Genomic DNA, 16,610 nt, shown 5'->3' with positions numbered 1-16,610 from the left:
AGGGGTGCAAACTCCCTGGCTCAGCAGCCCTGATGAAGGTGGGGAGGGGAGAAGAGAGCACACAGGTTCCAGCTATCAGGCTGCAGATCAGTGGTGAGCATGGTTCTGAGAGCAGCAGAAGAACCCCAGTGGGGACAAGAACCCCAGTGGGTCCTGGGCTCATCCAAGAAGGGCGCAGGCCCTGGGCCCTCTGCCCACTTCCCCACTCAAACCTCTCTCCAAGTCATCAATGACCTGCCTCCCTTTCTCCCTCCCCCTGCCAGGGGCTGCCTGGCATCTGAGGCATGCTGGTCTCAGCTCGCCACTGATTGCTGGGTGACCTTGGCTTGTCGGCTCCTCTAAGCCTCAATCTTGTCATCAATAATATTGGCACAGGGATTCTGGCCCTGCCCCCTCTGCAGAAATGGGAACATCTAGTCTGATAACAGATGTGAACACCATTAGCCCAGGTGTGAGAGGCTAAACATGTTACCTGTGTGTGTGTACATGTGCGCATATGCATGTGTGCATGCACACATGCACACACACACACACACACACACACACACACACACACTCAGGAAAACAACAATGGTAATGCACAGATAATGCCTAACACATTTAGAGCTGGCTATAGCTGGCGAAACAATTGCCCTTTAAGCTATTTTATTGGAGCCTCACCTCCACCCCACCCTCTGAAGTAGGCAGAGCAGGGCCCATGTTTCCATTTCACCAGCAAGGGAGATGGGGGTACCAGGAAGTTGTGTGAGAGTGAAGTACTTGCCCAGGATCTCTGAAATTCTGGACTCCTCAGTCAGTGCTCTCCGTCTCTCTGTCTCTCTTTTGGCCAAGCCACACTGCTGCCTCACCATGCCCACTGCCTGCCCTGGGTACCCAGGATTGGGGAGAGGGAGTGGGTGCTCTCCCTCCTTGCCCACTGCTCTCCCCCAGTCCCAGGGTCGTGCCTCTGAGAGTCTCTGCAGGAAGGCCCCCTGCTCCTTTTGGATTATGATGCTCTCCTTGGCTACAGAGCAGGAAAGGGGTTTCCCAAGCGGCTCCCCAACTTACCATAATCATCTAGCAGGATATTTTCGGGTTTCAAATCTCTGAAAGAGGAAGAGGACAAGCATGTGAGTGTGGGCACTCTCAGCATCAGGGCATGGCGTCTGGGTTGACTTCTTGCCGTGTTTCCTTCCCATCTCTTGGCTCAGGCTGTCTGGTCTCTTTCTGGATCCAGACAGTCTTGGACTAATTTCCTTCCTCCCAGTATGTAAAACAAATGTCGCTGTTGCCATAGGCATCTTCCCGACCTGGAGATGACTGGGAAGGGGTCAGGCAAGGGCCAGCCCTGGCTCCTATCCACACACTGACCACACCAGGGGCGGAGAATACTTCTGGCTGGTGTGGTGACAGACCCCTCTAGGGCTGGGAACACCCGGAGGTCTCAGGATGCTCTGGGATGCCCTGAAGGCAGAGCGGGGCCTGGGAATTAGGGAGGAGAAGTTACTGAGAACACAGCACCAGCTGTATAACTGGGGCAGAGAATTGTAGAGGGCAGGCCCCCTTGGGGAAGGAAACCCCTTGTCCCCCAACTCCAGCAGAGTCATAAGCCCAAGAAAGCACAGCTGTAGGTGTGCCCGTCTCCATCTGTCCCTCCTCTCTTCTCTCTGATGACACAGTCACTCTTCATAATAACAAGCCCCTCCCCACCCAACTGGGGTAGGGAGGCAGCAGCAGTGTCTGGTTTTACTAGAAGGTCCTTTCCACGGGTAAAAGAACAGCCAGTAGGATAGCATGTGCGACTCAGTTAAGCCATTAGCATCTGGATTGAGGATCCGACTCTCTCCACCAACTGGCTTTGTTTATTTAACTGCTGGCAGCTGTCCTCATGGGGAATGGTTAATGTGTTCAAATCCAGTGGGGAAGCCACACAAGGTGATAATGCGTTTGTATGGGGTTATTTATCACAAATGAACACAAATACTTTGTTGCTCTTATTTAATTCGCGTTCTTTGATGTATTAACCGTTCCAAATAAGGGCAAGAGCCACCCTCTCAGTAAGCCAGCAGCCACAGGGTTGGAAAGATAGCTGGCAGACTAGGGCCAGAGCCCAAACCCATGGAGAGGCCACGGCAAGTGGTCCAAGTGGTGGAAGCCAGGGAAGCGCTGTGGTTCTCTTCCTCCCGAGAATAAGGGCCAGAGCTTGGAGGACCGCCTTTCTTTTTGTTTTAAGAGAAAAGCCATCAAGTGGAGATTTCTTTTTTCAACCCAAAGGGATTTTTTTTCTCTTTTCACTTGAATGAAAACAAAACAAAAGCCTAAATGGGGAGAATGTTGGGGTGTGTGAGAATGTTGAGGGGGTGAGAATGTTGGGGGGTGGGAATGTTGGCGTGTGAGAATGTTGGGGGTTTGAGAATGTTGGGGGGTGGGAATGTTGGGGTGTGAGAATGTTGAGGGGGTGAGAATGTTGGGGGTGGGAATGTTGGGGTGTAAGAATGCTGGGGGTGTGAGAATGTTGGGGGGGTGAGAATGTTGAGGGGGTGAGAATGTTGGGGGGGTGAGAATGTCAGGGGGGTGAGAATATTGGGGTGTGAGAATGTTGGGGTGTGAGAATGTTGGGGGGGTGAGAATGTTGGGGGGGTGAGAATGTCAGGGGTGTGAGAATGTTGGGGTGTGAGAATGTTGGGGGGGGTCAAGGCCATTCCTTCTTGTTTCAACACCTTCTTGGACTCCCAAGATCATCCCTGCCAAGAGCTCTGTGGCAAAGGTCTCCAACTGGGTTGTGTGTGTCCACTGGGTCTGCGGGAACAGTCCAGGGGGTTCTCTGTGGGCTGAGGTTTTCAAGAACGTGTATTTCTAGGTCTCTAACCTGAGAAGGCCCTGTCCTGGCATTCTCTGGGATCTCCCCACCACGTGCCCTTTCTCAATGGGCAGATTCCAACTGACAGAAGAAAAGCAGGCTCCTTCTCGCTCTGATTGCTATGGTGTCCTGCTCCAGGACCCCAATCAGAAATGGGTTCTACTAGGGGCACCCGGGTGGCTCAGTTGGTTATGTGTCTGACTTCGGCTCAGGTCATGATCTCGCAGACCGTGAGTTCGAGCCCCAAGTCAGGCTCTGTGCTGACAGCTCAGAGCCTGGAGCCCACTTCAGATTCTGTGTCTCTGTCTCTCTCTGCCCTTGCCCTGCTGGTGCTCTGTCTGTCTCCCTCTCTCTCTCTGCCCCTCTCCCCACTCAAAAATAAATACACATTTAAAAAAATTTAAAAAAAAAGAAATGGGTTCTACTAAAATCGTTACAATGGCAACTTAACACAAGTTATTTTAACACTGAGAGCCTATGGTGAAAGGAAATTAAAATAAAAATCTTATATATATCCATCCATTTCAGGTCCACATGCTGCTCAATGATAGACTTTTAGGCCAAAAAAGAGATGACGTTATAATAACATTCTGTGGGGGAGGAAGGGAGTGGGGAAGAGAGTGATAGATCCCTCACCTTTAAAGAGTTTTCATGCGTTTTTTATAATTAATTAATTAATTAATTAATTATTAATGTTTATTTAATTTGGGGGGGGGGATGAACAGAGAGAGGGAGACACCGAATCAGAAGCAGGCTCCAGGCTCTGAGCTGTCAGCACAGAGCTTGACATGGGGCTTGAACTCACGAACTGTGAGATCATGACCTGAGCCAAAGTCAGATGCTTAACCGGCTGAGCCACCCAAGCACCCCTGTCAGGTGTTTTGACTTTAAAAAAACTATTTTCTTAAGTCTATTTATTTATTTTGAGAGAGAGGCGCATATGCAGGGGAGGAGAGAGAGGGTGAGAGAGAATCCCAAGCGGGCTCCTTACCGTCAGTGCGGAGCCCAATGCAGGGCTTGAACTCATGAATTGTGAGATCATGACCTGAGCCGAAAGCAGCTCGGGTGGGACGCTGAACCGACTGAGCCACCCAGGCACCCCGTCATGCATTTTTGGTGGAAATCCATTTGCTGTAGCAATTAGATTCCACTGGCTACCTTCAAAAATGCGATGTTAATTGCTGAGCTTCAAAATATCAGCCACTGTTTTAACAAATGATATACTATTTAGGATGTCTCCTTGATGTATGAGGGCACACAGATTTTCAAACTTCCTTGAGAGGGGCAGTGAGAAAAGTTTGAAAACCACTGCTTGTGGAACCCACAAAGTCAAACAATATGGGATGGACCGAGGTCCGTGCTGCTGTGGTGACGATCCTACTGTCTTTCTGGGACCGGCTCACCGAGCTTCTGGCAGGCCGGGCTGGAAGGCACCAGTGGCCTTGGCCCATCCTCATCAACTCTGAAGGACTAGCACCTCATACACTTGGCCCCCCAAGCAGCCCGCCTCACTTACGTGGTCCAGGGCGTGAGTTTCTCTGGTGACGGCCGGGCCCCGAGTCCCAGGGCGGGGGTCCCTGCCTGACCCCGGGTGTGGAAGGTCAGACCCCACTCAGCCACTGGTGGCGGGACCAGGCGGCGAGTCCGCTCACCTGTACACGGTGTCCTCCCGGTGGAGGTCTTCCAAGCCACAGAGGATTTCTGCCGCATAAAACAAGGCTCGCTCCTCCTCGAAGCCAGGGTTGCCCATGTTGTAGATGTGGAACTTCAGGTCGCCTCCGTTCATGATGGTCAGAACCAAGCACAGCGCATCCTTGGTCTCGTAGGCATAGGCCAGGTTGACCTGGGAGCACAAGACAGCCCTGCGGTGAGGTTCCAGCCACCGCTATCCGCTTCCACTCTTCCTCCTCAGGGTCCTCGAGGCTGGAGGGGGAGGGCCGGAGTGGGGGGGGGGCTCTCAGCAGCTTCATGCCACCGCCCTGCACCTGGGCAGCCTCACGGCACCGCTGCCCATTGCCCCTCTTGGCTGACGAAGGACTCGGACCTTCCAATATGGTGGTTCCAGGCAAGGAGGCAAAGTGGGGGAGGGCAGGCTGGTACTCGGCCCTTTCGGGAAGCCTGACAGATGGTGCCTATACGTTTACACAGACAAAAGCACGTGCCTGCTTCATTTAGTTAAAACTGTGGGTTGCCTTAGCTAGCCAGTTAAGAAAAGCAGGGCCCAGATGCCTTTTGGGCTGGGGTCTCATTGTCACGGGGACGCTGGGAGTAGGCTGTGGAGGTGGCCAGTGGGACTCTGTGAAGTGGAACGCAGTTTGGCAAAGACTGTCTCCTCTTGCACGCAGGACACAACCGGTCAAAGGGACCATCAACAGGCAGGACCTAGTTCCTTGCCGGTGCAGACCAGCTGCCCAAGGATGGATGCAGGCCATGAGACTGTGGGAGAGGCGGCAGGGCTGGGTCTGAGGCAAAGTATGCTGGGTGGTTCTCGTCCCTCTCCACTTAGGGAGCCAATACAAATGAAATCTGGCCACCACGGACCAGGCTGGGGACAGGCTGGGCCATAAAACTCGGATGCAAAAGTCAGGAACGATGGGAATTATTTCTGAGGGAAGGAAACAGAACGGGAGCCGAGCGGGAGGGCTCTGGGGACTGTGCTGGGTGCCAGCCTCTGAGCTGGCCCTCCCTCCCACACCTGCTTACGATCACCAAGGAAGGGCTCCTGGAGGGCACTACGGGGACTCCCTGCCAGGGGCAGGGGACAGGGCACAGTGGAAGGCGGTCTGGGTCCTTGATAATGTGCCACCCCATTTATCAGGCACACGGCCCTTCTCCCCCAAGGAGGACCCACCATCACCAACCCCTATGAGAGCCAGTGCTGCCCCTTCCTTTAATGATGGGGGTTCCACAGGCAGCACTGAGGCAGTGACCTATGGTCCCAATTGAAGGGGGCCGGCAGCAGAGAGGAAGGTTCTGGCCTCAAAGAGGCCTAGGGCCAAAATGCCAGCTGGTGGGAGCACAGCACCATCACACTGCCGGTGTGATGGGGGCGGCAGCTGAGGGCAGCCTGAGATGACGGGGAGAATGCACGCTCCCGTCCCCTCTGAGCGTCGCCTTACAGAACCACGCCCTCCGGGGAACGACTGAAGCACTGGGTTGATGGCCTCTCTCGCTCCCACACAGCTGGTGGGCGTTTAGCTGGCACAACCTTCACGGAGAGCCATCTGGGAACTGCTTCCAAATGGAAAACGCGCACACCCTCTGACACTGCCTTCCTCCACAGGGAGTACATCCTACGGACACACGGAAATGTGCCAAAGGCATGTTCAAGGGGTGACACGGCAGCCTTGTTCGCAGTGGCTTGGAGACCAGAACCGATCTGTATCTGTGGGGACGGGCTGCACAGCTTATGGTTTATCTCTTTGCTGTGTCGCAGGGGATGGCGCGCGGCGTGAAAAAAAGAGGTGCCACCGTAGATCTGGCCACAGGAAAAGACCTACAATTTAAGGGGAAACCACTGCAGCGAAAGATGTCTGGTAGGACTCCCCTGGCTAAAAATAATAAAGCTGATACATGAATCAGACATGTTGGAATGGCTACCCAAAGACAGAGGCTTTTGTTTTCAGTTTGAGCCTGTCTGTGCTGTTTGAGTGTCGACCTTGTACATATATATTGTTTTTTACAGTGACGTGTGGCAGAGGCATTTCGAGCTGACCAAACACCCACGTACTCTTCCACACCTCCCTGCAGCTGGCTTGTCCCTTGCAGGGACTGGTTCTGGCCAACAGCCTGTGGGCGGAGTGAGGGATGTTCCTGCAGCTGAGGCAGTGAGGGTCCCTGGGCAAGCCCCCCGGCACACGCTTTCAAGACTCCAGGTGGGGCAGCTGTAAGGTGGGGGAGGGTGGCCGGATCTGGCTGGACCCTACGTGTGTGACGCTGGCCCGTGTCGTTTCCAGCTACTTCGAGCTGGGGGTTAGTTCCTGCAGCAGAGCCTGGCCTGGTCATGGTGACACAAGGCACGTAAACAGATGGCGGCTCTCTAGGATACTGACGCTTAGGTCTCCCCTGTGATGAAACCAGCCTACAGGGATCTGTGGAAACAAAGCTCCTTGGCCGGGCCCAAGGTGGGTTGCTTTTGTCCCCTGAGGAGTTTCCCAGGTGGTCCTGGAGAACAGAGGCCATGGTCCCACACAGAGGGGAGCCAGGCCAGTTCTAGTGACAGGACCAAGGCAGCCACAATTGACCACGAGTAGCCTTGTGATGGAGGGAATGCCTGGCCGCCTTTCCGCAGCTTACTGCTGCCACACTGGACGGCCACTCCCTTCCCTAGGCACGGAAGCCCTGGTCACCAGAAGGGTGGCCTGTTGCTGGGGCCTGGACACTCACCACAAACTGGCTGTTGACCTTCTCTAGGATCTGCTTCTCGTTGAGTGCCATGGACTCCCCTTTCCTCTTTTTGATCCTCTTCTTCTCCAAGCGCTTGCAAGCATACATTTTGCCCGTGGCCCGGACCTGGCAGGCACAGACCTGAGGTGCAAGAAAGACGACAAGGGCATGGAACAGGTGGAGGTCTGCCCCAGGCTCTTCCGTGGCTGGGTCTGCAGGGCTGGGAACTGATATGCCTAAGGGTGTTCCCAGTCTCGGGGCCCAAGGATGCCTGGCCTTGGACCCACCCCTGCCCCAGGCCCTGCCCTCAAGATCTGGCTTTAGTGCCCCCTTACCCTCCCTCCTTCGTCCTTCACATGAATCCTGGCCCTTGAAGGTGCACCATCAGCCATTTACGCAGATGTTTAGAGGACTGGCCAAGGCCTAAAGTACTGTCCCTCTCTCAGAGGCAACTAGATTTTCTCCGTCCCACGCTTCCAACCGGATGCGGCCATTGCTAACTGGGGACTTCCAGGCACCAGCTGCTGGTAAGGGAAGCTTGTTTTGGTGTCGGACCCCCAACAACCCCGACTTTGTAACTCAGCAGAACGGGAGCCGGGGCATTTGGGGTCTCGTCTTCTTGACTCCACGCCTCTTTGGTTGTGTGACCTTGGCCCGGGTTATCAACCATTCTGACCCTCAGCTTTCCTCATCCCTAAAATGGGAATAACAAACCTTGCCTCCCAGTCTGGGAACATCAGACAAAATACAACAGCACCTATTAACAGCAGCATCTGGCCACTCCTCCCTCCAAAGACAGCTAAGAACACCCGTTTCTCCTCTTCAGACTCAAACCCTGACTGAGGCTGGTTCCAAGAGGACCTCTGTCCCACGGGCCCTGCGGCACAGCCTCGTGTCTCACCTTGGTGGCACCTCCAGGCCCTACGCCCCACCCCCCTCTCCACCAGGGGGCGCAGGGCACTGTAGGTGCCTCCGGAAGGGACAAAAACAGTGACAGAGTCTGGGAACTTCCAAAGACGTGGATGTTCACTCACCTCCCCAAAGCCCCCTTTTCCCAGCACTCGGTACTGCCGGAAAGTGTTCTTGGTCACCGGTTGCCTGGAAAAAAGCAAGAATCCAACATGGGTCTCAGGCTGCGGAGATGCAGAATCCACAAGAAATCAACAGCAGCAGCATCGCACAACTTCCCGACCGAGCCAGGAATCCTCCCTGTGGGTGGGACCCCCAAGGACCGGCTCCACGGCTGGGTGTTCACATCCTCGGCCCCCTGCGGCTTGGGACACCTGCCAGTCCTCGCTGGCTTGGAGGGAAGAGTGGAGGCCTGGAGATGTGCGCTAAAGCTGCTTCACCACACTTTCCGTGTGGTTCCCCTCTCTCTCCCCAGTGAAAATCAGGTGGCTAAGCTCAGAAAGAAGCTGTGTTCTCTGCAGGGAGAAGGGAGGGGCCCAGGAGCCACAGAGGTTCAGTGTCCCAGGGAGGGCACAGCAGTCCTCCCCACACCTGCACATCTCGCCCACCTGCCCACCTCCGGTCCCCAGGGAGAAAGGCTGCTGGTCATCCTTTACCACTGGTCCCCAGCCTTTCCACCCCCGAGGGTCCCTTTATCACATTTCCCCCTGAGCTCCAGAACACTAGATGGTCCTGTCTGCCCAAAGCGGGATTTATGAAGTAATCATCGCTTTGTGTCTCCTGACCCCCCGTTTTAATTAGCTGAGGCCATTTATGATGTCTAATCAGGCAGGCCCTCTATGAGGCCAGGGTGGGACTTCACAGAGTAAATAATCAGTCATCTAAAATTGCCTCGAAGAACCCCATGGTGCAGACAGCTTGGGCTTTTTCATCACTGGCCTGTTTGGTTAAAAATAACCAGCTTCCTTTCGCCCCGCCACCCCAGCTTTTCTGAGGTATAACTGACAAACGGCATGCAACTTGGTGTTTTGATGCACGTACACAAACGATGCACGTACATGTGAAACGATCACCACGATCAAGCTAACCAACGTTCTGGCACCTCACATAGTTACCGTTTTTTCTCTTTCTCTCTCGCTCTCTCTCCCTGGTGAGAACACTTAAGATTTACCATCTCAGCAAATTTCAAGCACACAATACAGTACCGTTAACTAGTGTTGCTTCGCTGTACATCAGATCTCCGGAGCATATTCATCTCGCACGATGAACTGAAACTTTATACCCCTTGACCTACATGTCTCCCCATTTCCCCCACCCCCAGCCCCTGGCAACCACCAGTCTACTATGCCTCTAGGACTCTGACGTTATTTTAGATTCCACATATAAGTGAGATCAGGCAGTATTTGTCTGTGTCTGCCTTATTTCACTTGGTGTAATGTCCTCCGGGTATCCCCCCCCGCCGCCCTGTTACCATAAATGGCAGGATTTCCTTCGCTTTGAAGGCTGAATAATATTCCGTTGTATGTATTTGCCACACTTTCCCTCCCGTGCTCCCGGCAGCATTATTCACAACGGCGAAGATATGGAAAAACCTGAGTGTCCTTGGACCATGAGCGGCTAAAGAACAACCCACTTTTAGGATGCTGAACTTAGCTCTTGGAGCTCCAGGACTATTTCTGAGCATCCGACCCCACCCCAGAGGCCGGACCAGGGCAGAGGCCGGGGTGTGACTGAATTGGCCCAAATAATTGGGTCAGCTTGGGAAAGACCAGTGAGCCTCTGCTCACCCAGCAGCTCCTGAATGAAGCTTCTGTGGAAACCTTTCCGGCTGCTGGGTCCTGAGGAGGATTTGGATTTCAGGTCCTGGGCACCACACTTCTCTCAGGACAGTCCTGAGACGCCAGGGCTCTGCTTGGAGTTCACGCGCCCTGACCCTCTCTCTCTTCTGTTTCTTTAGGAAGCAGGGCCCGACCCCTCTGGGAGCACAGGGCCGCCCCTCCGCAGGGCTCTCCCCGGCCCCATGTCCTTCTGCACGCGAGCAAACGGGCTGCAGCGAGGCCTGCCATACGGCTGCACCCGCCATGTGGCCCTGGGAAGCCTTTCCACAGCCGCCCTCGAAACCACATGAAGGCGCCCGGGCCTAACAGTTTACGATACATGGAGAACAAACAGTCGGTCGACATTACCACAGAGCTCCTCTGCTAGGGGAAATGAGTGTAATACAATTTCCGAGGAATTTCTTGGTTAACCTTGGGAGGGAAAAAAAAAATCCCTTTAATATTTCAACAGGGCAGCACCAACAGGCCATGATCTTGTTAGGAAAAAAAAAAAAAAAAAAAGGAAGGGAGGAAGCAGGCTGTTGTCAGTCACTTGGGGCATTTCTAGGCCAGTCCTGCCCTACAGGCTTCAACAACTTAACGCCCACAAAAGGGCCTGACTTCTTTGCAGCCAGCGCACGGATTCAAAAAGTCTGTTTCCCCATTTCGAGTGTTCAGTACAGACAAGTAAAATGCAAGCCAGTGGCCACAGCTAAAGGATTCTATTGGAACAGAGTGCTGGGTGGAATGAGGACTGGGTGAAGGACTGGATCAAGAACCTTGGGTTCAGGTTCCAGCCGTGCCAGGCCCTTGAGTGTGAGCCAGGGTCAATCGATCAACCTCTCTGAGGCTTGTGTCTTCAGTAAAATGGAGATACTGAAAAGGCAGCTTTGTAGGCTGATGTAGTCAGACATCCCTACTAAAACTCCAGGAATAAAGGACATGTCTCCTCTGGGGGTCTTTATGCCAACAGTCCCCACTGCTTGAAGCACCTTGCATGCACACTAATGTGATCCTCACGCCTGCCTCAGGAGGTGGGACTGTCCCCCTTCTGCAGGCAAGAATGCCGAGGCTCTGAGAAGGGAAGTGAGTTGCCCCAGGTCATGAGGGGGGTGGTGGTGGTGTTGAAGCCGGGATCCCAAGAAGGATGTTGCAGAGCCCACATCCCGCGTCTCACACCCACACTGCCACCCTGGGAAGGCGGGTACAGATCGGGTCGTGTGGCACACAGCCTAGGGCTCTGGGGCGGGGCGAGGGGGCACGATGACTACGTCCCCACCAGACTTTCCTGTGATCATCAGAAACACAAGGGCCAGCTGTTCCTTCCCATATCAGAAGCTTGAGGATGACAGCCACAGCGACACTGATGACCTCAACGGCAACCACAACAACTGTATCCAGCAGTTGGACTTCCTGGGGCCAGACGGCTGACCTTTCTGGAGCACTTGCCTTATTCTAGGCGTGGACTATGCTTAGTTCATCTCATCCCCACCCAAGCCTACAAAGGCAGGCACTATTATTATCCCCATTTTTCGGATAAGGAGACTGAGGAGGGGAGAGGTGAGCAACCCTTCCTGAGGTCCCTCTGGAGACGGTCGAGCCGGGACTCAGACCCAGACTGTGGCTCTGGGGCCCTCAGCAGGATGTCTGCACTGACCCCTCACTTCTCTGGCTCTCCTGGAGCCATGATGTGCATGTGCGAGGGGGCCAGTGGCAGTGAGTGGCCAACAGAGAAGACTGTCCCCTGTTCCACTGTCAATTCCCACCAGTGGGGGTGGAAAGAAATGCCCCCCCCCCCAGTGGTACAGAACAGGGTGTTTTCCTCTGGGCTTCCTGAAGTGGGAAGGGAAGGGTCATGAATGGGGTTTCTAGGGCGTTCCTGTCCTGCGGCTTCCTCAGAGTCTGCAGGGCACTTGGCCAGCAAAGGTGGTGACACACAGAAGCAAGATGGCTCCTTGCCTTCTAACCAAAACGTGCCCAGATACCCATGAGTGTTGGAACTCTGGCACAGGGAACCCTGGGCTGTGGGAGGGGATGCTCCCACCCTCGTCCCGCAGCTGAGCCCAGCACGGATACAACATAGGCATCGCCCCGTTCTGCAAATCCTGCAAAAGTATGATAGGCAGAGCCTGGTGCTGGGGGTCCCCCTCGGCTGCACTGCTCGCCTGCTGTGTGACGAGGCCAACCACGCCCTCTCTGTGGGTCTCCCTCCTCATCGGTCACATGGAGGCCGCAGCTGTCAGGCCAAGCCACCACCATGTCTGCGAGAGCACTTTGCAGCAGAAAGGCAGCAAGTAAAACAGGAAAAGATGCTTGGTCTCACCCATTATCAGAGATGAAAACATAAACAAGAAGGAAAGCCCGATGCTCACATGGGAAGGCACGAGACTGGTGTTAATGAAGCTGAGAGGGAAGAGGGCACTGGGGCACTGGCGGGACTGGAGATGGGGGCAGCTGTTGGGAGGGCAATCTAGCAGTCCCTCGTGGTTTAAAAGCAGTGCTTTGTGACCAGACATTCCTCTGCTAGAGATTTCTATGGACGTACTTGCGAAAGGGCAGGAAGACATATGTATAAAGCTATTCATTATTTAGGGAAGATGGTACATAAAATTGAGAGCAACCTCCATGTCCATCAACAGGGGATTGGGCTAAATAAGGGATGTGTAATTTGCTCAAAAATATGGCAGCTCTTTAGTCACTGGCAGAGGAAGAATTCCCAAAGACAGTGAACCAAAAAAATAAGGATAAGTATGTATGAGGGTGTGAATCGCGTGTACACTTTAATAAGAAGAGAGCGTTTCTAGAAGAATAGCCAAGAACTTCAGCAACGGGAGGAGGATGGCTAATTTTATTTGAACCATGGACCCATGGAGGTAACGGATTTGTATGTGGGTTTTCAGGTGACAGGCGTGTACTCTCGTCCCCTGCCCCCCACACCCTGGCACACCCTTGTAGGTGGGTGTACAAGGGGAGCACTCACCTTTCCAACCACTTCCACTGGAGAAAGCGATCAAAATACATGCTGTCCAGATACTCATGGAATGGTTCGCCCTTCAGGTAGTCGTGGACAGACCTAGCTCGGAGGGAACCAACAAACATTTTACAATCCTGACCTTAAGCAGACGGGCGGAGCCATATATCCAGCAGGTTAACCACCAGCCTCAGAGGCCCAGCATCCTGCCAAAGTGATGGGCTGATCCTACAAACCCTAACTGGGTACCTGCCACAGCACTGCTCTAGGCGTGGGGTACAGCCGTGAGCACGAAGTTGGCATCACGACGTGGGACACAACCAGCAAGTAACAAACATCTAATAAACCGCTGCAGAGGCATGTGCTCATGAGAGAGGGTTAAGTGAGGTCCACCCTCCACCCCTAGCCATGTAATCATGACCTGAGCTGAAATCAAGAGTCGGATGCTCAACCGACTGACTGAGCCACCCAGGCACCCCAAGAAGGGACTCTTGAGCTGCAATGAGGACAGAGGAGTACTTAACGGGGTGCAGGGGTGTGTGGGGGGTAGGGGCAGAGCAGGGATGCAGCCCCTGAGATCCCAGGCTCTGGATCTGGTCCAGGACCAGTGAAGCCCCTGGGAAGTTTCCATCTCCACAGCCGAATTTCCTGGTCGCCTGCTCTGGGCCAGGCCTGGAGGGAGGGTTCTGAAACTGGCTGCAGGCAGGGATGGATGTGCTTCTTCCCTTTAAAAAGTGGCAACACTGGGATGCCTGGGTGGCTCAGCCAGTTGAGTGTCTGACTCTGGATTTCAGCTCAGGTCATGATCCCAGGGTCATGGGATGGAGACTTGCATTGCACTCAGAGACTCTCTTTCCCCCTCTCGCTACTGGCGTGTGTAGCCTGGGCTCTCTCTTTCTCTCTCCCTCTCTCCCTCAAATTAAAAAAAAAAAAAAAAAAAAGTGGCAATGCTGACCAAGTGTAGCCCAAGCACTTGGGACCTGCAGATGCCTGCGGGGGCGGGGGGCGGGGGGGGGGGGGGGGGGCGGGTACAGTGCGGGGCATATACAGTAGAGGCATGTGGGACACTGTCCCGCCAGACATAACAGCAGGGGCTAGTGTAGGGGACCAGGTTGTCCACTCCCTCGGGGTCACAGTGACAGCCCAGGGACCTCACCCACTGTCAGATCTAACCCTCAGCCAGCTCCAAGAGGGCAGCAACCACGTTTGTTTCTGCTTATGGGGGGTCTGTCCCTGGCACCTACCAGGGCTGGGTCCCCAGCTGGCCCTCCCCAAATGTCCATTCTCATGATGGTGCTCCCGGCTCTTCCCACAGTGCACAGGAGCACTGGTTTTCCTGCCTGGCTGTAAGCTTCCTGAAAGCTGGGACTGGGTTCTTGCTCACCATGGTATCCCCTGTGCTAGGCGTCAGACACACAGCAGATGCCTGGTTGTCTGTGGTACAAAGGCTGACCAAGGGCGCACAGCAAGTCCCCAGACTCATCCAGAGGTGATGAGGCTCCAAAAGATTTTGGTGCACATACTGGCTTATACGGAAGGGTACACATGTGGACACATGAACGTGTGTGCCTAGTGGCTCAGGCCTTCATAGTATGTGTGTGAGGGACCAGTGGGGACTTCATTGGTGCCTGGCCAACAACACATGCACCGATTTGTCTGCTATTGCATCAGGATCGCTGTATGGCCTGCAGACAAGGTGATGGGGTGACTGAGAAGGCGGCCTGTAGCCCCCCTTCCTGCAGCAGCACCACCCAGCTCTGGTTGGTGGCAGCAGTGGGGGTTGGGGGCCGGGAAGGACTTCCAAACCACCCAGACGGGGTCAAGTTTTTACACATTCCTCTGTCTCAACAGCCTGGAGACCACTTGCTTTCAACACCCTTTGAGGCAAATGTTTTCTTTGGACTTGGAACTTTGGTATCTTTTCCCTTCATAAGAAGTATACAAACAGCTGGATGGCTTGGCTGGGGCCCCCGGGCACTGAAGCCCTGCCCTGGTGCCCAGCACGTCAGGTGTGGGGGAGAGGCAGCCTCTGTCGGTGGCGGGGGGGAGGCTGTGTGGCTGCCCAGAGGAGGCTGAAGGGCCCCGATGCTCGGTCTGGGGAGGGAGCGAGCACTTACTGTGCACAGGCAGAAAAGACTTCCTTGCAGGGCCTCTGTAGGAGCCTCTCCTCCGTCTGGGAGACCAGGTCCTGGCCAACTTGGGCTATGAAGACTGGGGACTGGAGGAAGAGAAGAGAGGGGCGTCAGTGAGGGGCAGGAGCGGAGCGCCACCTGGTCCTGGGCCACGTGCAGCGTGGTCACTTGGCTCCTCTGCAGAACACGGATAATGATGTCCCTGTGTCCCAGGCTTGTGGTCAGACTCAAACGAGATGTGTGAGACCTCGTGGTTACGGGGCTGTGCAACGAGGCCTGGCTGGTCGGGGAGCCCCCTGTGACCTTGCTGATGACCCCTGCCCGTGCTGGGCCTGTCTGCTCAGCAGGCAAGGGGAACACCTGCCCAGCCCTCAGGGCCTCTGTGACAGGGTCTGGAATGGCAGAAGGGCCAGCAAAAGGACAGCGCCAGGGGAAGGGTGCTCGGCAGGCACAGCTTCAACTAACAGATGGGGGTTCGGATCCCAGATCTGCCACTTGTAGCTGTGGGACCTTGGTCTGGACTCAGCCCCCTGTTATCGGGAAGATTATCAGGAATACGAGTGTCTCCCCAAGAGAATCAGTGTAACCTCTGGGTCCGGCATGTGGCCCAGATGTGACACCTGGTGGAGAATTTGCAATAAACATCACTGCCGTCACTTCCTTCTCCTTCCAGGTGAAGCTGTGTGTGGCCTCAGCGTTTCAGCTTGAAAGGACAGTTCTGAGAGTTTCTGCACCCAAGAGCAGCGGTCAGCTCTGGGAAGGTGCTGGGCCCACCAGAAGGCGGCCTACCTTCCCTCTTCCCGCGACCATTCACCCTCCATCAGCTGTTCGTGCACCAGCTGGGCCACAAGCTGGGTTTTTAACAAATGGCAGGGATATTTGAGAAAATTGCCAGGAGTGGGCTCAGACAGAGGGGAGGTAAATACATCTTTCTCCCCCAAAGATGCTGAAATTGGAAAGGCCTGCTTTCTCCTTTCAGCTACTGAAATGCGACTATGGAGCTGATTTCCCTGCTAAGCCCACTGGGCAGTGTCTGTGTGTGTGTGTGGGGGGGGTCCATGTGAGGGGCGCTGGCAGTAAGGGGTCCTGATGAATGAAATCAGTGGCTCATTTTCTATTCATCAAGCCTCTGAAAGCCCACATTCCTGAGTTCCTTCCTTCTTTCTTCTCTCCTAGGTCCTGCCCCCTCTGGAGGAGGGCCCCTATGTGGGGGAGCCTTAGATGTTGGGGGGGGGGCGCTGCAGTGATGGCAAACGCCGTGGGTGCACCCAATTATGCCACATAGCAGGCTTGTTTGCCATCACCAGTCCTGGGTGGTTGTGGTTCTCTCCCACCTTGCCTCCCCTTCTGTCCCTGGCCATACCTCCCTCCCCAGCTAAAAATGTTGATAAGTGGAACTGCAGAACAGCAGCCTGTAGTGTATTGGCTTCTGATGCTCGTTTTGCGGAAATGATGCTCGATGTTGCACAAGGAGCCCAAGACAGAGAAATGGGAGCCCCACACACCGGTCCACCCTCTGCCATTGGACATTTTGTGCCTCTGTCTCCTCCTCTGTT

General features: G+C 54.6%; 1 protein-coding gene across 2 annotated transcripts in view; it reads right to left on the bottom strand.

The window, feature by feature from the left end:
• GRK5 (G protein-coupled receptor kinase 5) overlaps positions 1–16,610 on the bottom strand; it is a 211,585-nt gene that overhangs the window by 12,110 nt on the left and 182,865 nt on the right. For both annotated transcript variants that reach the window (XM_058697932.1, XM_058697931.1), the window contains 6 exons: positions 15,040–15,140; positions 12,932–13,024; positions 8,260–8,323; positions 7,226–7,366; positions 4,492–4,682; positions 1,048–1,085 (listed from right to left, as the gene is read on the bottom strand). In XM_058697932.1, the coding sequence (XP_058553915.1) occupies positions 1,048–1,085; positions 4,492–4,682; positions 7,226–7,366; positions 8,260–8,323; positions 12,932–13,024; positions 15,040–15,140 (628 nt within the window). The remainder of the gene's footprint in view (positions 1–1,047; positions 1,086–4,491; positions 4,683–7,225; positions 7,367–8,259; positions 8,324–12,931; positions 13,025–15,039; positions 15,141–16,610) is intronic.

The sequence above is a fragment of the Neofelis nebulosa genome, chromosome 13 (assembly GCF_028018385.1).
Source record: "Neofelis nebulosa isolate mNeoNeb1 chromosome 13, mNeoNeb1.pri, whole genome shotgun sequence".
Taxonomy (NCBI): domain Eukaryota; kingdom Metazoa; phylum Chordata; class Mammalia; order Carnivora; family Felidae; genus Neofelis; species Neofelis nebulosa.
This window is presented reverse-complemented; position numbering and strand designations above follow the sequence as displayed.